At 41.8% G+C, this 26,587-nt stretch overlaps 1 protein-coding gene across 2 annotated transcripts in view; it reads right to left on the reverse strand.

The window, feature by feature from the left end:
- Positions 1–2,789, reverse strand: part of RGMB (repulsive guidance molecule BMP co-receptor b) — a 58,156-nt gene extending 55,367 nt beyond the window's left edge. The window contains exon 1 of one of the 2 annotated variants that reach the window (XM_060761828.2): positions 2,543–2,789. In XM_060761828.2, coding sequence (XP_060617811.2) covers positions 2,543–2,556 — 14 coding nt within the window. In that variant the 5' untranslated portion in view covers positions 2,557–2,789. The remainder of the gene's footprint in view (positions 1–2,542) is intronic. The other variant, XM_060761829.2, reaches the window with a different exon arrangement.
- Between the last annotated feature and the right edge of the window lie 23,798 nt (positions 2,790–26,587).

A 26,587-nucleotide genomic window follows, 5' to 3' on the forward strand; every position in this document is an offset into this window, starting at 1 on the left:
CTCCTTCTCTTCTTTTCCTTCCTTCTTCATCCCCTCCTTCTTTCTCTTCTTTTCCGTCCTTCTTCATCCTTTCCTTCCTTCCTTCCTTCCTGTCTCCCTCCCTTTCTTCCCTCCTTCCCCATTCTCTCCTTCCCTCCACTTTTCTCTTCCCTTCCTTTCTTTTCAGGTACCACCAGTCCATGTCTCTGGGGCCAAGACGATCCAGAAACTATCCCAAATGTGTAATACTATTTTAAAATACGTGGGGGACTTGTTCGAGTCCAACAAACCTGCGTGTCTTTCCAGAGCCACAAGAGTCTTCGGGTGCATCTACATGGAAGAATGAAGGCAGTTTGACACTACTTTTGCTGCCAGAACTCAGTGCGATGGCATCGTGGGAGGAGCTGTAGCAGTCACAAAACGTCTTTAGCCTTCCCTGCCTCGGTTTGGTGCCTCACCAAAGGACCATCTCCCAAGTTGTCATAGCACTGAGCCTGGGCAGTTAAAGCGGGGTCAAACTGCGTTCAATCTGGAGCGGAGATCCATCCCTCGCCAGTCAACGACAATAAAAAGCGTAACGAAGCCCGCTTCTAAACACATGTCAAGCCCGACTCAGCGCCAAATGCCAACAGATTGGGCTCCTCGATCCCTTTCGCTTTGTTAAACCAACTCACAAATGCATTTCAGTCGGACCAAGAGAGTCATTTAATGTTTTTCGACAGTTCGGAGTATTCTCTCTATTTTCGCCAGGGTAGCACACAAACAAAGGCAGGCCGGTGCTGTCAAAAGCTTCACTCCCCTTCTGCTCGGCTGTCTTTTTCGAAGAAGGATTCGCCCTTCTTGCAAAGTCTCAGCTTGCTGATCCGATCAGGAGGTTTTTGGCACGCCCCACAAAGCGGGACCCCTCGCGAGACAAGGGACCTCCCGGACCTGGACTCCCTTCCGAACCAAACTGAGCCTGCCTTCGGGCCCTTCCCTCACGCCCACGGGTCACAAGGAAGGAAGGAAGGAAGGAAGGAAGGAAGGAAGGAAGGAAGGAAGGAAGGAAGGAAGGAGAGAGAGAGAGAAAGAAAGAAAGAAAGGATAAGGAAGAATGAGGGGACACAAAAGTGGAGATGAGAGAATGAAGAAGGAAGGAAGGAAAGAGAGAGAGAGAAAGAAAGAAAGGATGAGGAAGAATGAGGAAGGACAGGGACACAAAAGTGGAGATGAGAGAATGAAGAAGAATGGAAGGAAAGAAAGGATGAGGAAGAAAGGGAGGAAGTGGAGGAAAGAATGAGGAAGGAAGGAAGGAAGGAAGGAAGGGATGAGGGAGGGAGGGAGGGACGGGACACAAAAGTGGAGAGGAGAGAATAAGGAAGGATGGGATGAGGAAGGGAGGGAGGGAGGGGACACAAAAGTGGAAAGGAAAGAATAGGAAGGGAGGGATGGATGAGGAAAGAAGGAAGGGAGGGAGGGGACACAAAAGTGGAAAGGAAAGAATAGGAAGGGAGGGAGGGATGAGGAAAGAAGGAAGGGAGGGAGGGAGGGAGGGGACACAAAAGTGGAGAGGAGAGAACGAGGAAAGATGGACGGGATTAGGAAAAAAGGAAGGGATGAAGAAGGAAGGAAGAGAGGAAGGAGACACAAAAGTGGAGAGGAGAGAATGAGGAAGGAAGGAAGGAAGGAAGGAAGGAAGGAAGGGACGAGGAAAGAAGGAAGGGGGGGATGAGGAATGGGACACAAAAGTGGAGAGGAAAGAATGTGGAAGGGAGGGAGGGAGGGAGGGAGGAAGGGATGAAGAAGGAAGGGAGGGAGAGGACACAAAAGTGGAGAGGAGAGAATGAGGAAGTAAGGAAGAAAGAAAAGAAGGAAGCAAGGGATGAGGAAGGAAGGAAGGAGGAGAAAATGAAGTAAGAAGCCAGTGAGGAAGGAAAGCAGGACCGACGGACACCCTCGGAAAGAGGAGCAGCTCCCTCCCACCGGGGAAGGCTCCCAGGAGAAGCGCCCACCTTCACCGCACCCTCTCCCTATCTCCTCTCTCTCTAACAACATCAAACATTAAAACCGAGTCACTTTGGCCCCACGCGTGAGGCATCTGAGCTTGCCTTTCCCCTCGTGCTTCTGGGCAGCGGAGGCAGGCAACTTCGGGTGCGCCTACACTGTAGAATTGATGCAGTTCGGCAACAGTTTAAGGCTCAACGCCACGGCACCCTGGGCGTTGACAAGGTCTTCCGCCTTCTCTGCCACAAGGATTCCAGAGCATTGAGCCAGGGAAGGGAAACCTCATTCAATCTGCCGTGTAAATGCACTCCAAAGGCGTTTCAATGGGATCTCTATCATAACCGACGATCTGGGGAGCGGGCAACTTGGGCGAAGTGTATTATCTCCTCTCGGGCGTGTTCGTGGACAACCAATCCCATCATGCCGTCGCCAGAGAGGGAGAAGTTGTTGTCCCGACGGAGGCACACTCCAGCCACCGGGAGCAGTTTGGGAGTGGAGAGGAGCCGAGGGGAAAGGGAGTCAAGCCGACCCACCCACCGCCACCCTCCTCTTCCTCGGCTACAAAGCAAGCGGCACTCACCGGGCGCATCGCATCGCTGGCGCCTTCTTCGCAGCAGCCCAGCCGGGCAGGCGAGCCTCCTTCCCCTTGGCCACTCCTCAAGCCTTCCTCCTCCTCCTCCTCCTCCTCCTCCCTCTCCCCCGCCTCCTCCTTCCGTCGCCACCGAAGGAGCGCGCGGATCAAGGAGGGCGAGCGAAGCGACTGCCGGCTCGGAAGCTCAACCTACACCCGGGAGGGAGCCTCTCCTCGCCGGCGCTGGATTTCCCGCCCACCGCCTCTGCTGCCCCCTGCCGGAGAGCGCGAGAAAGAAGGCGCCTCGCCTCTGGACCCTCCGCTGGACTGGACTGGGCAGCCCAGCCCTTCCTCGCCCTTCCAGACAAAGGAGGCTTTCTCTCTTCTCGCCCAGCCTTCCTTCCTTCCTTCCTTCCTTCCTTCCTTCCTTCCTTCCTTCCTTCCTTCCTTCCTTCCTTCCTTCCTTCCTTCCTTCCTTCCCTCCTTCCTTCTCTCTTTCTCTCTCTTCCTTCCTTCCTCTATCGCTCACTCTCTCTCTCCCTTACTTCCTCCCTCTCTCCCCCCTCTCTTTCTCTCTCCCTCTGCCTTCCTTCCTTCCTTCCTTCCTTCCTTCCTTCCTTCCTTCCTTCCATCCATCCATCCATCCATCTCTCACTTTCTCTCTTCCTTCCTTCCTTCCTTCCTCTCTCCCTCTCCCTTCCTTCCTTCCTCTCTCTCTCCCTCCCTCCCTCCCTTCCTTCCTTCCTCTCTCTCTTTCCCTTCCTTCCTCTCTCCCTCCCTCCCCCTCTCTCTCTTCCTTCTGTCCTTCCCCTCTCTCTCCTTTCTTTCTTTCTTTCTTTCTTTCTTTCTTTCTTTCTTTCATGGGGCACCAAAAAAAAAGCCTTCCTCTCTTTCTCTTCCTCTCTCTCCCCCTTCTTTCTTTTCTTCCTCTCTCTCTTTCCCTTCCTTCCTCTCTCTCTTTTTTCTTTCTCTATCCCTTCCTTCCCCCCCCCCCTCTCTCTCTCCCTTCTGTCCTTCCTCTCTCTCTCCCCTCCCTCCCTCCCTCCCTTTCTTTCTTTCTTTCTTTCTTTCTTTCTTTCTTTCTTTCTTTCTTTCTTTCTTTCAGGGGGCACCAAAAAAAGCCAATGGGATTTTGGCCGGCATCAATAGGAATCTAGTGTCTAGATCCAGGGAAGTCACACTATCCCTCTATTCCATCTTGGTCAGACCACACTTAGAATACTGTGTCCAATTCTGGGAACCGCAATTGAAGGGAGATGTTGGCAAGCTGAAATGGGTCCAGAGGACTGAGACTAAAATGATCAAGGGTCTAGAGCAGTTGTCCTCAAACTTTTTAAACAGAGGGCCAGGTCACAGTTCCTCAAACTGTTGGAGCGCCAGATTATAATTTGGAAAAAAATGAATGAATTCCTATGTGCACTGCGCATATCTTATATGTAGTGCAAAAACACTTTAAAAAATACAATAATTCAAATGAACAATTTTAGCAAATATAAACTTATTAGTATTTCAATGGGAAGCGTGGGCCTTCTTTTGGCTGATGAGATAGGATTGTTGTTTTCGTTGTGTGCTTTCAAATAATTTCAGACAGGTTGACCCTGAGCGAGTGCCGGATAAATGACCTTGGGGGGCCGCATCCAGCCCCCAGGCCTTAGTTTGAGGACCCCTGGTCTAGAGAATAAGCTCTATGAGGAGCAGCTTAAAGAGCTGGGCATGTTTAGCCTGCAGAAGAGAAGACTGAGAGGAGACATGATAGCCATGTATAAATATGTGAGGGGAAGTCACAAGGAGGAGGGAGCAAGCTTGTTTTCTGCTGCCCTGGAGACTAGGACACAGAACAATGGCTTCAAACTTCTGGAAAGGAGATTCCACTTGAACATGAGGAAGAACTTCCTGACTGTGAGAGCTGTTCAGTGGTGGAACTCTCTGCCCTGGAGTGTGGTGGAGGCTTCTTCTTTGGAGACTTTTAAGCAGAGGCTGGATGGCCATCTTTGAATGTGATTTTCCTGCTTCTTGGCAGGGGGTTGGACAGGATGGCCCACCAGGTCTCTTCCAACTCTATGACTCTATGATCCTTCCTTCCTTATTTATTTGTGGTATTTGTATACCGCCCTGAGTCCCCCTGAAGGGGACTCAGGGCGGGTCACAGTGTTGGTAACAATTCAATAAAAAAATTATAAAACATCAATTGACCCTCCCCTGATAAAACATTAAACATTATTAAATACAGCACATAAAATAACAAAGACATAACCATTGTCTGTAAACAGTCCTGGGTCATTGCACTTTCAACTTTCACTTTATATTTAAATATCCCTATGATGGATTGAACGCTTGGTTCCACAGCCAAGTCTTTAGCTGTCTCCTAAAGGTCAGGAGGGAGGGAGCTGACCTGATCTCACTCAGGAGGGAGTTCCACAGCCATGGGGCCACCACCGAGAAGGCCCTGTCCCTCGTCCCCACCAACCGCACCTGTGAGATCGGTGGAGCTGAGAGCAGGACCTCTCTGGAAGATCTTAATCTTAATCTTAATCCACGACCTTAATTCCTTCCTTCCTTCCTCTGCTCTGAGCTAACGAGGAAAAGCCACTCATGGAAGAATCACAGAGTGCATCAAGACTAGTGTAGGATCTATATGCTTGTACTGATTCCTCTTCCAAGGACAACTAACCATGTGGCTAAGAGGCCCACCCTTTAATTCCATAAAGTATTCAATCCATTTTTACAGAATCATATCTCAAAGCACTTCTGATAAAACACACTATCTCGTTTGCCACATGTTTTTCCCCTTTGTCAGAGCTTCTATACCTTTATCAGTATGTAGAATTCAAGGACTGAGGTTTTCCATCTCTTTAGATCTGTTATGCAATTAACTGGGAAACTAAATAAATAAATCTACAATCTGACCTTTTAAGACAAGGGTGAAACTAGACATTAAAATACATGCACTGTTACATCAAACATGATTCCCTTCTAAAATCAAAGGGTCAGATGAGGACTGTCATAGGCAAAGAAGGAGACAATGCCTAGTATTAATTATCATTGGTTGGACCAGAGATTCTTAACCTGTGGACCACGGACCACCAGTGGGCCATGAGAATGTAAATCTGGTCTGCGAGCCTCCTTCCTCTTTATTTATTCATTTTATTTCTGCTCCTTTTGCACTGCCTGCCACTCCTTCCCTGTCGCTGACCATGGCATATGTTCTGTATCAGAAACTAGAGCTGATGTGGTCTATCCAATGCAATTTTCTGAATCAGCACCCCAAACCAAATCTAAAGTTGACCAAAAACTGATTTGTAACCCTTTTGGTACTAATGTTGGTCAAAGTGGTCCCTGGTCAAGTGGTCCCTGGTCAAAAAAAGATTGGTGACCACTGGGTTGGACTGATGGAAGTTGTAACCCAATAACTTCTGGTAGCCTGTATTAGTCTCTCTTCTGAGTTACATGCACAGAGGAAGTGAAAAAATAGGGAATGAAATCTTTTTCCCAATGTAAATTGCATTGGGCTGGGCTTTAGCACAGTGGGTTAAATTGCCAGCTGCAGAAAACCTTGCCAGTCGAAACGTTGACAGTTTAAGCCCGTTTTGGGGTGAGCTCAACCTAGCTTCTGCTCAACTCAGCTTCTGCTCACCTAGCAGTTTGAAAACAGTAATGTGAGTAGATAAATAGGTACCACTTTGGCAGAGAGGTAGTAAAAGACGCCCATGCAGACATGCCGGTGATTTGATTGGGAGAGCATTTAAAGACAACAAAGCTCCTTGGCATGGAAGATGGAGTGACAACACACACACACACACATACACACACACACACATAGCCAAAGTCAAGCGCAGCCTCCAAATGCCAGAGATGGAAAAAGATGGGAAGCCTACCTCTGTTTATTTATTGTCTGTCTTTGTTAATTGTATAACAGCATTGAACGTTTGCCATATATGAGTACTGTAATCCATCCTGAGTCCTCTCGAGGAGATAGGGCACAATATAAATAAAGTTGTTTATTATTATTATTATTATTATTATTATTACTATTATCTTTGTAGGAGGAGGTGTTTTTTCCAGGACAACATGGGCCCTACCAGGGCTATCTTTTTGTTTTTTAAAAAAGTCTGTCCATTACAAAGAATAATAACTGAATCTAATAAATTGATCCCAACAAACTACCATTACCACAAAGGTAGATAGATATATTTTAATGCATATTTCTGATTTCCAATATGCCTGTTTGGATATACATCTTGTTGAAAAGATCGGGACCCACCAGTTGTTTTAGTTTCCATTCTGCAGAAGCCCCAGTTTGTTTCACCAGCAGCAGGAAATTATGGGAACAATAGTCCAAAACCTCTAAGGGACAAATCTTCTCCACCCTGGCTTATTGAAAGCAATTTTTAGAGATGAAGGAGATAGAGTTTTCTCATTATGAATCTATTCCATCCCATTTTTCTCCAAGTCCCTTGTGTATTTTTTTCTAAATCAGCACCCCAAATAACCAAACCAAATCTGAAGTTGCCCAAAAACCGATTCATAACCCTTTTGGTACTAATGCTGGAGAGTGATCCCTGGTCAAAGGGCTCCCTGGTCAAGTGGTTCCTTGTCAAAAACAAGTTGGGAACCACTGGTTGAGATGAAGCTTCCATCTACAGATAAGCAAGACTGACTCTGAACCACATCCCCTGAGTTCGCCATTGGGAACCCCTATACAAGCCAGTGCCTACTATTGGCCAATGACCATCCAATCCTGGATTCAAGACCACTCCATAAAGTTGTAACAAAGTAGGACAATATAACACATATCCTAATATAATGAAAGGTGGGTGGGACAAGTCTTGTAGCAATGCACGCTCGTTCCATCATGTGAATAAAAACTCAATCACCTTACTGGAGTGAAAACCACAGCTGGACTACTCCAGATGGCTAATCAGGGGCTGCCAGCCATAGAGTGTGTAGCATGCTGCTGCCAACCCATTGACTGGCCCCAGCACTGGAGGCAGGGAGACTGGGAGAAACCGCCATGCTTTGCACCCATTCTGACATGCAACTTTGGCTGATTACTAGCTATATTATGCACCATATTTATCAAATTTCCCTTAGGAGGAGGAGACTGTCTCCAACATTACTTTCACGACTCTCGCTTACCGTTTGCAGTGGCAATAATACAGCATGTTTCTCAATGATTTACTGGCAGCAGCTGCAAATCACTGAGAAATCATTGGGTTGATAAACTGGCCACAATTTTGTATCTTCCACAATAGACCTTGTATGGTTTTGAAGGCTGGGGATGAAATCTGCAGACATCAAACCCCACACAGTGGAGAATATATGACAAAGGGACCTTCATTTTCATTTTCTCTCTCTCAGAAAAATGCCCTTTGAGATATTATAGCCCTGCTATAGTTCTGCCCCCACTTTCCAATACAGCAAAGGAGGAAATTGCAAAACTGCTTTCAATGGGAGAGGTGGAACATCAGCTTTTTCAAGTATAGTAGCTTGTTCAGTGTTCAAAGAGGCAAGAAAAGAAGTCAGCGGTGGATGGATAGCAGATCTTTAGCCCTTTGCCATATATCTCCAAATGCACTTAGGAGTAAACTAAAAGGCCTGAAACCCCAGGTTCATAAATTGATTCATTTGTAGGTCACCGAGGTTCTCTAATTTGAGAAACCACCCATGATGGCGCTGTAAGAAAATATCATAAAAGCTGAAAGCATAAACGGAGCAGTTTTGAGCTCCAATAAATCTCAAATTCCCAGAGATACATTAATATTGTTGTCTCATCCTAAGGACAGTTTCATTTTACCTTGGAGTACTTCACCAAGACATAATGGTTGTGTTGATCTGCAGAAAATCATTTTAACCCCCCCCCCCCCAAATCTCAAGTATTTTAATAAAACACAGCCAAATGATTGCCAACATTAAAGTCCACTTTTCCTATTTTTGCAACACGATAAAATGAATCCTGTGGAGCACCTGCCTGTTGTAGTTAATTAAATATATGTATCACATCTGAAAAGGTTGATGGTGAATAAGGAAAGAATAATAAACAGCCCATTTTCATTTTTAATGGAAATTTTGAATGCATACTTGCCTTTCCCTCTTTTCCTTGTCTATCATTTCTAATGATTTCTCTTCAAAAGTAGTCTAGGCAGGGACAGTCGTACAATTAGCCAGATTAAGACTGTGGTTTTTGCATGATATGAAAGGGGAGCTAATCGTTACTTATTTACTTAATTATTGTTGGTTTTTAACTCATCCCAGAGATTGGAAGATGTTCTTGTGGGGTTTTCTGCTTCATCTACCAAACTGCTTTGGCTGACTTTAGCTACTATAAGCAGCATGCTGGTGACACACACCTCTGCCTCTCACTTCCACTTGAAGGTCCCAGGGACATTGTGGAATCGTTGAACACGTATCTGAATGCAATTTTGGAGGGGACGAGGCCACAAAAAGTGATGCTTACTTCAGAGATATAGCAGATAGGAAAACCTTCTGATCTGTATGGAAGTATTAGACTGGTATTGGATGGAGTTTCACTCCCTCCTTCCCCCAATAACCAAGTCTACAACTTGGGGATTTATCTATGGAGGTGTTTTGGCATTTATCAGACTTGGTTGCACCCATATTGGGGAGAGGGAATGATTTAGTCAAACATATCCTGGTTGCATAAATTAGACTATTGTCAGGTGCTCTAAATTGTTCTATATTTACATATAGTTTGGGGGTTCTTGTCAGAGTTTTATATTGATTAGATCATTTCTAAAGTGAAAAATGGGTAAGTGATTGTAAGAATCGTGTCCAATCATTGTATGACCAGCAACAATCAAGCCACCTGTGGAAGGTGAAGTACTACTAATAGAGGCTAAGTACATTGTATTACTGGGGGGTTTTGTAAAAAGGTTGAAAAAGGTTTGAAGATTGGACAGAGTTTGGAGCTCAAGGCTAGAGCTGGAGTTGCCGGAGGTGTATTATTGCTACAACGTCTGAAGAGCAAGACTGTAGAGTCTTATCTGGAGATAAGGACTTTGTGTTTACAAGCCATCGTGTGGAAGCAGCTGAATATTGTAAAGACACTGCTTTATTTGTAAATACCTTCATATAAAATTTCCTTTGCTAAAAGACAGTTTATTTTTGTTGGGTTTTTCCGCCTTAGATGAAGGGCTCAACTTCCGCAGAAGGGGTTGAATGTTTGGAACCCCAGTTTGATAGCTGCGACAGTTCTTGCTTTAGACACCCATGAATTTTCTCCACAACTTTCCCATGTAATCTCTCAGACCGACGTAATTTATTTTCAGCTCTGATTTGTAAATGAAGACTTTTGTTGATCTCCGCAGCTACAGGTGGTTTCCCCTGGGAACGTTCCTTATCACTCAGCTCTTCACTCGATTCCTTATCTTCTGTTGCTCCTTCTGGCTCTTCTGACTGGCCCTGAGGCCCTGTACTCTCTGAGCCAGTTTTCTCACAGAGAGAACCATCATTTCCCAGAGCTGAATTTCCTAGACTTGAGGGCCCATCAATATATGTCACAGGAAAACCCACACTCATCTCTAAATCATCAGTTAGACCACCAGCCTCTGGCTGATCTACAACAAAGTAGGTGCTTATGTTATACAGATTGAGTATCCCTTCACTGAAATGCTTGGGACAACACATGCACACACACACACACACCACTCAGATTTTTATATCTTGGTCTGAAAATTCATGGTAGCAGTCAGGAGGGTAGTTGTTTTGATTAGAAATCCTGAAGGCAACTTTTGTGTGTTTCTCTCCATCTTCCCTTGTTGTAAGCATAAAACAGATCTTACACATAAAATAATAATGAGGGAGAGTTCAAAGCAATCCTAGAAACCTTGCCTCAGAGGGTATATTCTAATGTAGTTCCAGCCTCTTTCTCCTGTTCTCATGGTTGAGATTTTACCTGTGAAAAATAAGGAAAAAAAGAAAATTCTGTCAAGAGGAGAGTAGCTTGTTTCTTCTCTCAAGGAAGATTAGGCAGCATGTCTAAGTACTTAGCTTATTAGGATTAAAATAAACACAGTAATGAAATAAACACATTGTAATTTAGTCCAGAATTGGCCCCTTCAGCTCAAGGGACCTTGGCTTTGGCAGCTATCCTGGGCTAATTTTTGTCTGATTTCCAATTCTTTTGACACTTCGAAGAATGATCCCCTATGGGATTTCCTTTGGGTTTCAAGCAACTGGAAACATCATAAAGGAAGATGCAATACAATCTGTCCATATTTTTTGGCTACCCTTCAAAGTTTAAGCCCAAAATAAAACAAAACCCTAAACCGACAATGAGATTAGCATTAATATAATGAACCAGCTTCTTTGAGCTGTTCTGTATACAATGGCTTGTGGGAGTGAGCAAAGCAATTGTCCCATTGCTTAGAATCCCTTGATTCAACATTTTGATGTACAGAATTTAAGAGTGAAACAAAACATCTGCTTCAGAGTTTGGTAAAGTCGTTTATTTCAGACTACATCTACCAGACTCATCCAAATAGATTTTTAACTTGTCAAAGAAAGAAGTACATTTTTTTCTAAATTCTGGAATATTTGTAAAGAAAGATAAACTTTGTATTTGGTGCAGACCCTGATCACAGACAATTGTCCATGATGAAAACATTGAAATAGTTCAAGATTTTCTATACCTTCGCATAGTCATTAATCAAAGTGGATACTGAAGTAAGATATCAGAAGGAGGGATGTATCTATTATAGGATTAATGCAGTTTGACACCATTTTAACTGCCCTGGCCATGACATCATGGTAGTTGTAGTTTGGTGACATACCAGCTAAAGGCCTTGTATAACTACAAATCCCATGATCCCATAGCATTGATCGGTGTGCTACCAAGCACAATTCAAAGTGCTGGCTTTAACCTATAAATCCCTAAATGGTTCCGATCCAGCTTACCTGTTCAAACACATATCCCTTTATGAGCCAGTTATGACACTAAGATCTGCCGTGGAGGTTCCGCTCTCGGTCCCGCCACCTTTGCGTGTCAAACTACTACATACATGGTGTAGATATACCCTTGAATTTGGAAAGCCAGCTATGAAGGAACTAGACAAAATCTGAAGTATCAATGTGTAGAATTGAATACTAGAGTTAAGATGGTCCATGTCATCTTATTCCTTATTATTATAGATCACGGAAAAGGCTGATAGGCAGAAAATCAACTCATTTGAACTATGGTCGTGGGAAAGAGTATTGCAGATACCACTCATTGTCAAAAAGACAAATAAATGGGTCCTAGAACACATCTCCATAAAAGCCACAATTAGTAAATGAAGGCTGTTGTATTTTGGCTATATCATGAAAAATGACTCATTAGTAGAGAAAATAATGTTTTATAAATTGGATGTTAGCAGGAAAAGAGGAAGACTGCATTCCAGATGGATGGACTCAATCAGGGAAGCAATTGCCCTGGATCTTAAAGACTGAGCAAAGCTGTTGATGAGAGGGAGACTTGGACGCCTCTCATTCAAGGGGCAAAAAAGGGATTTGAGAGCAGTTAATAACAAAACAGGCTTTCCCATATGCCTTATCCTCATTTTCACTGGAGTTAAAACCACGCCATCTGAAAGAAATTGTTACTTGGTGACCACATTCATATTCAAATCATTGAAATGTGGATAACCTTCAGACTGAGGAGGAAAAGGAACAGAGTGAATAGAGCTCTGAAAATATATTTACACAAGTTATTAGCTTTGCAGATTTTTTAAAAACAGCTTGCCCTTCTATCTGTAAATATAGAATTTGTTTTTAAAAAACAACCTCAGATCTTATGATATTGGTTAATGCTGCAATCAGCGCAGGATTACAAAATATATATGTTAGGCACTTCTGTTACTGCTCTACAGTAGTTTCAAGAAGTTATTAGAATAAATGTAGAGCACACAGTAAAAGTAAAATCATGAATCTTCTAATGCAAGAGTTTTAAGATTTCGAATGATTTTTTCTAGGATTATTTTCTGGGAAGAAAATATTTGTTAGATCATTGTTTTAATGTGTAGGAAAAGACAATGATTCTGCAAAGCTGCTTTTTCTCCTTTCCATTCCCCTCCCTGCACATCTTTTAAAAACAAAAACAAGGTTTTTAAAGTGAAGATGGAGATTTCTTTCCATTCTCCTGTACGCAACTTTACACATAACATCCTGTATCCTAGTTTGCTCAAAAACATTTTCTACCAGATTTCAACCTTGAAGCAATATTGGTTTCATCCTCAATTGAGCAACTAAGAAAAAGTCCTTCTGAACCCTCTATTTTGGTAGGTCTCATGGGGTTATCCACTTATTTTAGTTGACTCTATCTCCTTCCTACACTTCCCTCATTGAAATCTGTAGGGATGACGGGTGGAAGAGAATTACTAGTCCCATTATCTTCAAAGGGTAGTACTGTAATTGTCTTTTAGAACAAAGCAGTCATAGAACCTCATGCCTTGTTTTGTCCATTCACTCCCAAAACTTCCAAACACTTCCTGTTTTGTTCATTGTGGATGGTGCAACCTATTAGGGATGGTAAACTTGGTTTGTGTAATTGTTTTAACTACAATATACATATTACTGTGTTTTACTGTTATTTTGTTTCAATTGATGTGTTCTATGTTAACCCCTGTTGTTGTAAATTTTGTTGTAAATTTTGTCACTTGGCATTTTATTGTTTTTAGTTAAATTCTGTGTATTATTTTATGAATTTCATTTGCATTGTTTTGCCATGTAAGCCACCTCGAGTCTCTTTGTGGAGATGGGGTGGGATACAAATAAAGTTGTTGTTGTTGTTTTTGTTGCTATTATTATTATTGCAAGATCAAGGTCAGATTAGGTCAACAAACACCATCCTCCAACCACCAAGTAACAAGGACAACCCTCCATTGACATCACTAGGGTAGATGTCACTCAGTGTGGTGACTCATGTAATGTTTTTGTACTAATGTTACTCATAAATCTTTATTACTACATTTGATGAAATCAGTGACCATAAAAAACCAGCAGTGAAGGAAACAAAAACATGTGCTTATAAAGTGTAGAGACAAAACCATGTGATTCTAAGCACAATTCTAATTGGGTAATAATGACAGCTCTGGCCAGAGCACATGTGCATTAGAAGATTCAGAAAGTTAATTAGCATGGCATTTTAACCTTCTAGGTATATAGATAAGGGAGCCCCCGGTGGCACAGTGGGTTAAAGCACTGAGCTGCTGAGCTTGTTGATCAAAAGGTCACAGGTTCGATTCCGGGGAGCGGCATGAGCTTCCGCTGTCAGCCCTAGCTTCTGCCAACCTAGCAGTTCGAAAACATGCAAATGTGAGTAGATCAATAGGTACCGCTCCGGCGGGAAGGTAACGGTGCTCCATGCAGTCATGCCAGCCACATGACCTTGGAGGTGTCTACGGACAACGCTGGCTCTTCGGCTTAGAAATGGAGATGAGCACCACACCCCAGAATCAGACATGACTGGACTTAATGTCAGGGGACTACCTTTACCTTTTTAGGTATATAGATATAGTACAGGTAAGCTGGTTTTGTGGTTATAACTAGCTGTGGTGATATTCCTATAAAAAAATAAATTTCTGCTTAAACACTGAATAAGATTTTATAGTCTTTCGGATTTTCCTCCTTTGGATGGTGTCACCCCATGTGGTTTACACACCTCATGCACTTCCTAGTAATGCCGCTGCAAATCTGTACTCTCAATCAAATTAAGTAGCAGAGCTTCCAGGGCAGATGGCATGATATGTATGCAGCTTTAAACTTTTGATCCCTTGCATTTACTTTGGGACTTAAGCTCTGGTCTATGAACATCTGCAAAATCTCATTCTCATTTTTGAGTATTGTTTTGCTTTGGGGTTTTGTTTAAAACTAGTGTTTGTTTTTTTTTTAAAAAAAAATTAAGGGTTACTATAGTGTACCTGCTATTTCTGGCCAATTTCACCCCAAACTTTTTTATTAGTGTTTCAGTTCCTAATCTGAATTTGTCTTCTTGGTTCATTGACTAAACTGTAGGCGTCCATTTGTATCTACTGGATTCCCAAAGCTCAAGTTGCTCATGTTTTAACAATGTTTTGGACAGAGCAAATTCAACCACTAAATTCAGACATTAGCAATCTGTATCAAGCTCTGAAGCAACATCCAGCCCTTTAAAAATAGCTTCCAGAGGGCCAACATTTCATCTGGGACTTTTCGTGCTGATCTGAACTTTTTCTCCACCCTCTAATCAAAAGTAACTTGGACTTTGTAATGAATTACTCCTAAGATATACCCCCACCCCATAAAGTTGGCAAAGTGAGATTCAGTCAGGCAGGGAAGCTTTGTGATTTCTACTGAGGAGTGGAATAATGTTGTTTTCTCTTGCTGAAGGAATCCATCTCCTATCACAAGCCGCTTGATGACATTTCACCTGGAAAGATGAAGCATGTGCTGTGTAACTCCCCTCCACCATCCACCATGTTTACTTTCTTTTTCTCTTCCAAATTATGCTGCATCCATTTGTTATGCAGGAGACACCTGGGAAGATTGATAAGGGTGCTCAAAAGACAGTTTCTCCCTCCTCTCCAGTTTGTGAATGTCAGATAAGCAATGAATATTAATACTTTTTTCCATGCAACAATGTTAGCATTTCATTAATTTCAACTCAAATAGTCCATTATATCATTTGATAGGGCAGTGATTTCTCGTGGGTCATCTCGTCTATCCCCTATGGCAGAATAATTTGATAGCTATAAACTTTTTTAAATTGATGGGTGTCAGCAGTAACCTTGAAATGTATGAACCAACAGGAATCCTGCAGCTGCTACTTGCAATCACTTCCTCAGTTAGGCAACAGTTCCTAATAGTAAAGTACTGTTTTAACTAGTAACATATGTGACTAATTGGTCTTTAATTGATCTCAGTTTAGTCCTTCCCCCACCTCAGTTTCATCTCTAATTGCTTGATTACAGTTATGGATGGATTTATGAGCAACTCATGTGAGATAAGTACTCTTTTGTACTGGATGAAAGCATGAGATCTGGGATCAAGTCTCACCTCATTCTAGGAATGGGTGAAACTATTAATTTCAATTATTTCCAAATTCTCGCTTTCCCATATTGCAGGACTCTCATAATTGCATCAGCCATATTAAATCCATAGTCTAGGCATTCTACCCAGAACCTATCAGGGTCATTAGCTAGCCCAGATTGTAATATTTCATTAAAAAACATAAAGAGAATATAATTATAATCCAAGATTATTCCCTACCTACAGAAGCAGAAGAAGTAAAAAGCATCAACGGTGAAAACCAGGGGAAGTTGATCACACACCTAAAATGGATATGTTGAGTATCATAGAGGGTTGGAATGCAAAACTAGGAAATGGAGAAGAGCAAAGATTGGTGAAGAATTTGACTGAGGATCAAGAAAAGGATCAGAAGACCAACTGATTGAATTTTCTGACATCAATAGTTTGTTCACTGCAAGCACATTCTTCAGGCAACCAAAGGAATGACTGTCTATACGGATGTCTCCTAATGGCCAATATAGAAATCAAATAGTTGTAATTGAAATTGGCAGCAGAAGATAGAGATGTTCAATTCTTTCTGCAAACAGAAGACCAGGAATAGATGTGGCACCAACTCTGAACTGCTAATATCAAAAAATTTAGAGTAAAACTAAAGAAGAACACAACATCAATCATCATGCCAAAATGGAACATGAAGAACATCCATGTATAATTTAAAGTTATTGCAGAAAAATAAATGTGAACTGTTAATTTTAACTGACTGGAAGTAGAAGAACTCTGTACTGAAGTAAGGGACATGTGAGGGAGGAATGCAAAAGGTCCCATTTCCATCCAGAAAAAGTCTCATTTGGTTACCAGTGAAATGCTTCAAACAGTTAAGGGTAGAATAGAAACAAAAGTAAAAGGTGACTGAAATAGAATCAGAATCCTAAATGCAACTGTTGAGCAACTGGACAGTGAAAGATATGATAATAGCCAGTGCAGAGCAATAGAAGACAACAGAAAGATATAAGTGCTGGGGGACTTCAATGTCCATGCAGAGACCACTCTTTCAGGAGCGGCTCAGGACTTCATGGCCACCATGGCAAACATGTGGCTGTCCCAGCGAGTATCTGGCCCTACCCACTGTGCTGGACACACACTTGACCTGGTTTTCTGTCAGGGTTGGGAAGATAGTGGCGGTGTGGAGGAGCTGTCCATCACTCCATTGCCATGGACCGACCACCACCTGATCAGGTTTAGACTTTCTGCAACTCCTAACCTTCGCAGGGGTGGTGGATCCATCAGGATGGTCCGCCCCAGGAGGCTTATGGATCCAGATGGACTCCTGACGGCTCTTGGGGAGTTTCCCGCTACCTTGGCAGGTGATTCTGTCGATGCTCTGGTCGCTCATTGGAATAGTGAGCTGACTAGGGCAATAGACACGATCGCTCTGGAGCGCCCCCTCCTAAGCAACCGAGCTAAACCATCTCCTTGGTTCACCGAGGAGTTGGCGGGAGGAAGCGAATGAAGAGGTGGCTAGAGAGCGTGTGGCGGAAAGAGCCTAACGAGTCAAATCGAACACGCCTATGCCTTTATCTAAGAACATATGGCGCGGCAATAGAGGCTGCTCAAAATTCCTTTTACTCAGCCAATATTGCGTCCGCAAAGAACCGTCCGGCAGAGCTGTTTCGAGTAGTCAGAGGGTTGTTGAACCCCACCTCGAGTGGGTCCCCTGACGACTCGGCAGCGCGCTGTGAAGCATTTGCTCAATACTTTGCGGACAAAGTTGCTTTGATCCATTCGGGCTTTGACACCATATTAACGGCAGTCTCTGAGGATGTAACACGAGCACCTGCTTGTCCAATTTTGATGGATTTGTTTCAATCTGTTCAACTCGAGGATGTCGACAGGATTCTTGGGGAAGCGAGGCCTCCCACATGCATCCTAGACCCCTGCCCATCCTGGCTGGTAAAGGAAGCCAGAGGGGGTTTGGCAGAGTGGGTAAAGGTGGTGGTTAATGCCTCCCTTCGGGAAGGCATCATTCCAGCCAGCTTAAAACAAGCTGTTATAAAACCGCTGTTGAAAAAACCATCACTGGACCCCACTCAATTCGTCAACTATTGGCCAGTTTCCAATCTCCCCTATTTGGGCAAAGTCCTGGAACGTGTGGTGGCCTCGCAACTCCAGGAGTTCCTGCTAGACACGGATTACCTAGATCCTGCGCAGTCTGGTTTTAGGCCGGGGCATGGTACCGAGACAGCCTTGGTCGCCTTAGTGGATGATCTCCGCCGGGAACTGGACAGGGGGAGTGTGTCCCTGTTGGTTCTGCTGGACCTCTCTTCGGCCTTCGATACTGTCAATCATGATATCCTTCTGGGACGTCTCGCGGGAATGGGCCTTGGGGGTACTGTCTTGCAGTGGCTCCAGTCCATTCCTTAACAACAACAAAAAGACTGTGAACATATGCAGCGTTCTCATTGGGATTTGGATCTTTCCAAATCCCAATGAGATTATTATTATTATTTATACTGGCATGATTGTATATCTAAAGATCAATAAAAGAGCATTTCCACTGTGTTTCTTCTCTGGCCATTATAAGTATTCATTTCATTTCATTTTTATTGCCGAAAATAATTTTGTTGTAGAGAGGAGGGAGGTGACTGAAAAAACATTTACAATGATTTAAAAATAATCTTCACTGGGTGTTAAATGTGCGAAGTACACCACTGAGTTGTAGCTGTTGTTACAGAATGATGAGGAAACTGCTGCGGGGCCACTCCTCCCTAAATTCTTCACAAAACAATAATGAAACATGAAAATGCTCATAAAGCTCAGTCATTTGGAAAGTGCAGAACAATGGGGTATAACAATAATTAAAGACAATGCTAGGTAATTTGCACATGAAGTCAATAAAACCCAAGATATGCTTTACTTTTTCAAAAAAATTGAAAGCCCCTTCTCCATGGGTGAGTCTTATGGAGACAGCAGTTCAAATAACATTCATATTACACAGATGAAGTGTAGGTGAGATTGAGTTTGCATTTAGAAAATTATAGCAAGGTTACCTTAAATGATATCAGGAAATATGCATGAAAGGCAAAGGCTAAATGTACCTTATGTGTGATAATACCAATATTAGAAGTGAGTTGTCCAATATTCTACTGATTTTTCCTCATGTAAAACATGGATGCAAGGTTGCATGTACACCAGTGGTTCCCAACCTTTTTTTGACCAGGGACCACTTAACCAGGGACCACTCTCCAACATTGGTACCCAAAGGGTTGTGAATCAGTTTTTGGTCAACTTCAGATTTGGTTTGGTTATTTGGGGTGCTGATTCAGAAAATTGCACTGGATAGACCACATCAGCTCTAGTTTCTGATACAGAGCTTGTAACCAGTGATAAAGAGGAGGCAAAGCTCATAGGGTCACCCACAGAAAACCATATTTAAAAACCTAGAGCTGATGTGGTCTATCCAATGCGCCTCCACTTCCAGGCGCCACATGGAACAGCTGAACTCAGGGGGAGGGAGGGAGGGAGGGAGGAGGAGGAGAAGCAGCAGTCAGAAGGCTTGTTGTTGTGCCTTTTGTGGGTAGTCAGCCTCTTCCCTCCTGACATCCCTGTTGCCTCAGCACTTTAGGAGGGTTTTGCAAGCCCAGTCCCTCTTGTTGCAATGGTGTAGTAAAATATGGCAGACTATATTTTAGTTCTTGGGGACCACTGGTGGTCCAGGGACCACAGGTTGGGAACTTCTGATCTACACTATATAATTAATTCTGTTTAACACACTTTGGGAGCTGTAGTTTTACAAAGTCTTTAATGTCTTTGCCAAAGGGGGCTGATACCTCACCAAACTACAAGTACCTGGATTCCATAAGACTGAAATGAACCATGGAAATTAAAGTAGTGTCAAATTGCATTAATTCTGCAAAGTAGATGCAGTTTTATTTCAACTTAGGTACATTTGCAAGTATATTTTGATTTCTTTTAAAGAGGGTTCTCTTTTTCATTTAACTAGAATTTACATTTTAAGGTTCATTTCAATGTTCCTTCAAACTGTTAAACTAGATTCCTGTCCATCTCCATACTGATGACTATTAATAAAATGGGATGCTTTGGCAACTTATATTTCCCTACTCTGGTTAATGATGGATACTTTCATTTTTCTTTCTTTCTTTGATGAAACTGGATTTAAAAATGATTAAGTTTCAGATAATCTGTGGTAGGCTGTTTTACATTCAGAATGCTTACTCCAACTTCTTATTACAGTTTTAGTTAGAAAGTGATATGGATCTTTGGGCTTTGCCTGAGGCAGAATTATTGAAAGTTCAGTGAGAGACTACACCATTTCAAAATGCAAAATCTTCTCGTAATTGGAAAGACCAGGAGTGGGCACAACTCTGAAACTGAATACCTTGCCCTACCTCAAAAGTTAGGTTTTTTAATCACTAAACACATAATTGGATCCATTACCTTGTATTCATATCATTGCTGCACTGATAAAGAAAGAATCAGTAATGAAATGGTGACTTACAAGTAAGATACATAGTTAAAATTATGATAAACTTTCCAAGTCTCTGCAGAATTTTTAAATAATGCAACTGTAGACATTTTTTGCACAGAAAACAAATTTCTTGCATACAAACAAGTAGAAAATACTATTTTCTGCATTAAAAATCACTCTATATAGTTATTAAATGCATTATTTTCTATAGAAAAATGGTCCTGTTCTGAAGTCATTGCATTGAAAAGTCTCAGAGAAAAACTACCTCAAAGTTAATAGTTCTTGCACTCACTAAGCTTTTTGTAATGTAATGGTTTTCAATTGCCCATTCAAAATGAAGTTATTTAGAATGCATCATATTAAAACAATGTTGAATACTATAACAGGAAAATAGTATTTCCATTTCAACTACTGTAAGGATTTCAGCTAAATTCACAGGGAAAAGGGAATATGGAGGTGTTTATAATGAAAAAAAATACTACTTTGACCCTATGAGCTTTGCCTCCTCTTTATCACTGGTTACAAGCTCTGCATATTACTGATTAAGAAGTCAAGTAATATATACACATGGTCCAATTTGTTGAGTTGTTGTTATTGTGCCTTCTACTTATTTCCATCTTATGATGGCACTAAGGTGAACTTTAATAGGAATTGTTTAGAGGAGGTTTGACTTTGCTTTTCTCTGAGGCTGAGAGTGTGACTTGCCTAAGGTCACCCAGTGGGTTTCCATGACTGAGAAAGAATTGAAACCCTGGTCTCTAGAGTCATAGTTCTCCAGATTAGACCTGGTAGCAGGGCAGAGATCACATGGTCCAGCCTCACTAGATCATCACTTTCCTTTCCCTGTCTCTCTTTCTCGTTGGTCGAAAAGTACAGGAGAGCTGCTGGTTATTGCATGAACCTTTAGTTGTCATGAGTTTGCCCAACCAGGGACAGGAGAGGCAATCTCTCTTCCTTTTCCTTGTTCACATGATGTCAGCGTTGGGCACCTGCGATGGCCAGGAGCAATCCCTGATATCGATGACAGTAGAGATAAGGGCAACATGAGCCCAATCCATCCCCTCATCAGTGCAGGGAAAAGGGAATGATGGCAGTGGTCCATGTGGACAGTGGACCAGTCTGCATCAGACCAGGTTGTGTTGTCCACACTGTGTCCAACATACAAGGTTGCTCTGGATTCTTGGGCAAACTCCAGAGCACTTCTTGGCATTGCTTGGCACAGGGCTAAACTGGTTCAATCTGTTTACAATGATGTCCAGGCATCCCTGAACATCATATAAACTTCCAGAAGCAACTTCTCAGACTCTTAAATCCATATAGACCAGCCCCTCTTTTCCATATTGATTTATCAGTGTTACCATTCCTATCTTGGAATTTGTCCTCAATCCAGCTGGTACTCCTAATTTACACAGAGCTATTGAATTCACAGCATCTACACAAATGTTTTTTAGAATTTCTATTGATTTAATTGTTTCACTCTCATTGCGATTAAGAGTTGGATTAAGGGCACATGTGTCCCTAAATGTTATTGAAATATCAGAAGTCCTGGCCAACGTAGCCAATGGTAATGTATATCAGGACATTCAGAGCAACAATATCTAGTGGTTTTCATGATCCCCACCTTGATTTAAGCCAATGACATTCTTGAAGATGTGAATAGAACATTTTTGATAAATTCCTAAAAAATAGGAAATCGAAAGGAAATTCTCCCTAACATTTTTTAATTAAATAGGTATAGCAATTTCAAGATGGCAAGGACCACATTATATATTATAAATAATCAATCACATTAAAAACAAAGAAAATATTAAAAGAATGTTAAAACTTTTCAAATATAACAAAGAAGTAGAGATGTATAGTGTATAATTTGATGTGTAATCATTGTTAGGTATATCTGTGTTTATGTTTATTTGTTTTTTCTGTTTTAATTTTTAATTAAAAATGTTGAGAAAATAATAAAATAAAATATGACAAGGAAAGAAATTGTGCAGATTTCACCTTTAAATGATGGCCAAGAGATGACAAGTTCAAAAGGCCATCCCAAAAAGAAAACTGTTGCATGCCACTGAAGGGAGAGCAGAAAGGTGCCAACTTGGCCTCTTATGGGAGAGAATTCCATATTCTGGGAGCAGCTACCAAGAAAGTCTTCTTTTCTGTTCTCAGCCAAAAATTATGTAATAATGATTGATGTTCTTGGTGATATGGGGTACCAAGTCACCTTATCTGTCTCCTGAGGAAATTGTATAACAACCAAGTAGCAACAGTAAAATAGACCGCGGAACAACAGACTGGTTCAAGATTGGGAAAGGAGTATGGCAGGGCTGTAAACTCTCACCAGACCTATTCAACTTGTATGCAGAACACATCATGCGACATGTGGGGCTTGATGAATCCAAGGGTGGAGTTAAAATTGCTGGAAGAAATATTAACAAACTTAGATATGCAGATGATACCATTTTGATGGCCAAAAGCAAGGAGGAGCTGAGGAATCTTATAACCAAGGTGAAAGAAGAAAGTGCAAAAGCTGGGTTGAAGTTAAATATATAAAAAATCAAGATTATGGCAACCAGACTGATTGATAACTGGAAAACAGAGGGAGAAAACATGGAGGGAGTAACAGACTTTGTATTTGTAGGTATGAAGATTATTGTAGACACAGAAAGCAGCCAGGAAATCAGAAGTCATTTACTCCTTGGGAGAAGAGCAATGACCAACCTTAATAAAATAGTGAAGAGTAGCGACATCACACTGGCAATGAAGATCCACATAGTTAAAGCAATGGTATTTCTCGTAGTAACCTGTGGATGCCACAGCTGGACCATAAAGAAGACAGAGCAAAGGAACGTTTGAACTGTGGTGTTGGAGGAAAATTCTGAGAGTGCCTTGGATCGCAAGAAGATCAAACCAGTCCATACTCCAGGTAATAATTCCTGACTGGTCACTGGAGTGAAGGATATTAGAGGCTAAGTTGATGTACTTTGACCACATAATGGGAAGACAGGAAAGATTGGAGAAGATAATGATACTAGGGAAAATGGAAGGAAAAAGGAAGAGGGGCTGACCAAGGGCAAGATGGTTGGATGTTGAAGTAACTGGCTTGACTTTGAAGGAGCTGGAGGTGGCGACAGCCGACAGGGAGCTCTGGCGCGGGCTGGTTCATGAGATCATCTCAGAACTCAGAAAGGTTCATACGACAACATATCATTTTGAGATAGTCTGACTCTGAACTGTATAGTTATAGAGTGTGATGAATATTTTGAACTGTGTCTGAAAATGGAGAGGTACCCCAAAACCAGCTTCATGAGCATTTAATGAAGACTACTAAAAAAATTACATAAAACATTTTGAAATGAGTTATAGACATGCCTATATTTATCCTCCTCTCCTTGGTGGGATTCAGATATATTTGAAGCTGCTCTGAAACTTGGCTGCCAAATTATTTCAGACACCCTTGTTATATATCTCTTTCATTATTATATGATTTGTTTCCCCATGTATACTATCAGAAGATGTTTTACCTCTCTCTCTCCCCCCCCCTCCCCCCTTGTCATCCTCATGGACTCATCTAACATTTCATGTTTTAGGAGAGCTGCCCAATCTGCTGCATTTCTGTCCTATTCATTATAATGTCCTTTGTTCCAAAACGTAATGTCCTTTATGCCAGCCAGGCAGTTGATAATAAAGTGCTTAGAATTTTCCAATAATCTTTGTGTCCTGAACCTGACAAGTACTGATCCAGTAATTTAGTGTCTCAGAATTTCCGTTCTATTTCAGCACTTAATTTGCTATTTCTGTGTGTGTGTGTGTGTGTAAGAAAGAGAGGTTTAAGTCTATCTGCCTGCCTTCCTGCTTGCCTGTCTTTCACAATCACAGAGAGACTGACACACTCTACATACAAATATAACAGTCTTTTGATGATGCAGAACATTATGAATTATTAACTGATTCATATATAGCAACCCGCTGTGCTTAGTACTAATGTGCATACCTGAGACTGAACAGACACACTTTGTCTTTGATTGTTCTGTAGAGCTGGGCTGCCAAGAAACCCTCATTAAAAAGCGAAAGGGGATGGAATCATAGTGTTCTTAGGCTATTATTTCAGAACAAACATTTTATTAATAAATCTGCTTTTATGAACCTTCCTTTACAAGCTAGGAAGAAATCGTAACAATTGCAATAGGTACAACAGCCAAGGGAGACTTTAAGAGCAAATCAGCATTGCTAGAGAAATATGGTTCAATGAGGGATCTTGTTGAAATGTTCATAAGAGGAGCAAAGCATTTGAAGCAGGGTTATTTCTATTATTCTGAATTTCTTAACTGAAGGTACAGGTGTAGCTCCCTTAACTAAGCAGGCGTGTTTCTGGGCATTACTTGAGCAAAGGAAAAATTGAAGTGCCAGAGACAGAAATCATGTGGAAAGAATCATTAATGAAAAATTTAGTGCCAGAGACAGAAATCATGTGGAAATAATAGGGATAGGTTCCTACCCCACCAAAAAGAAGAGCAATTTATTAAATTCAAGCAATGTTTTATTCAAAATTTACAATATGCTTGTGTAAAATGGAACCACCAGATCTGGTAAGCCTTGCATAAGTAAAAAAAAAATTTTGGGAATATTTAGCGATCACATACAGACTTCTTCCAAAATCGACCCAGGGATTACTTTCGTTGGTTGGTTTGCAGTTTTGTTTGTTTGTTCACTGGCACCCACCATTCCTTTGATTTCAAGTTGCTGGTTAGACTTACATATCTCTATTTTTTATGTTCTGTGAGTAGCTGCTAAGTAGTCTCCCTCCTTTCTTCTGTTTTGCTCTTGATGTATCTAAGAATTTCTGGAAGCAGATGCTGTTTACCTTGCCAGTTGTGGGCAGGCACAAATGGCTACAGTGGAATCAGCTTCAGGAAAATCCTGCTTTTCCTTTGCTCAAGCTTTGTTTATTGCATATTTTACTGCACACACACAGCTGCAAACCTGACACTAGAATTGTGTGTTTCCCCATCCCTCCTTCAGCATACTCGCAACACTGATCCTGGCAGAAAAGAAAAGAAAAAGCATTCTAGCTATACACTGGGTGAAGAAAATGGGAGGGGGGGGGGGAGGTAGCAAAGCACACAAAGACTTTGTTAAAAGGAATTTCACTTTCAGAGACTCCATTAACAGTTATAGCGTAAGTCTATGCCAGGTAATGCTCTATAGGCATTGTATATTCTAAAACGTTTGTAAAACTATAAGTAAACGATAAGTAAACCAAATAACTCCCTAGAAATGAACCACATAGCTATAGAGAGAAGCTCTTAAAGACCATAGTTTTGAAAAGTTACTTCTTGGATTCAAATTACTGGAACCTCCTGCTAGTAACAGGGGGATCCTGAGAACTCTAGTGCAAAGATAACTTTTCTGATCTTTGCATGGTGAATCAGAATAGGTGGGGGAGGATTTCAGTTCAGTTTGGGGGTTTTTTTCTAGGAGTTTACCAAATTTTGAAACTGAAACTGAATTAATACTTACTTCCTGAAAATATGGGTACGATAGCTCATGTATTCTCTTCTAAATTAGAATTGCCACCTCTTTTTTCTGAAGTATTCTTACCACCTCTTCACACAGCCCTTTTGGGCCATGTCGTTGCATCGCTAAAGGGAAGGTATTCAGGGCAGCTCGTGGCACCCCGTGTGCCCTCTCTCCTCCACTCATTACACAGTGGTGATGGGACAGGGTGTGTTGGCACCCTTTCCCTTCCCCCATCAGATGGCAGAAAGGGTGGCAACACGTATTGCCCCATCACCCTTTCTGCCATCACATCAGAGCTATCCAGAAAACATTGCTTGATCAGAATTTACACTTTCCACTATTGATGAAGGGGCAACATTTACATTCATATATTCCTTACAAGCTTAAGATGAATTCCCTGGTAATAACCACTACTTCAAAAACTAACAGAGTATCCATGAAGTTAGAACCTGAATTATTTTTGTTGTTGTTAGCAGTCATTAGGTCCACTTTGAAATATGATGATGACCCTTTGAATGAGAGACCCTCAAGTCACCTGATATTCAACAACCATGCTTAGTTCTTGCAGATTTAGTTCCATGGTTTCCCTAATAAAGTCTATCCATCTGTGATGTGGTCTTCAACTTTTAATACTACCTCCTAACTTACCAAGCATTATTATCTTTTCTAGTGAGTCAAGTTTTCATGACAGATCCAAAGCATGACAGCCTCCGTTTACTCATTCCAGGGCCTGCCCAGACCAGTTCATTTATCTCAGAGGCTTCCACAGCAAACAGGAGGGTGGCCAGATGCTGTTCCCTGTAAATGCAGAAGCAGTCACTACAAAAGTAAAAAAAGATTTTCAGGTGTGGGAATATAATGGTTTTGAGCTGAATATCCACATCATTGAACCTCTCTATGTCCCTGCAATTGGAAGTCATTAGATTTTTAAATCTAGGTTTGTTCCCGGGTTTTAGATATTTATTCCTGATTGATTGGTCTCTAAAAAGAAGGTGACAGTTGAGTACAACACACAAACTTTGTTTGTATGGCAGATACTTCATGAAATGTCTGGA

Source organism: Anolis sagrei, chromosome 2 (genome assembly GCF_037176765.1).
Source record: "Anolis sagrei isolate rAnoSag1 chromosome 2, rAnoSag1.mat, whole genome shotgun sequence".
NCBI lineage: Eukaryota > Metazoa > Chordata > Lepidosauria > Squamata > Dactyloidae > Anolis > Anolis sagrei.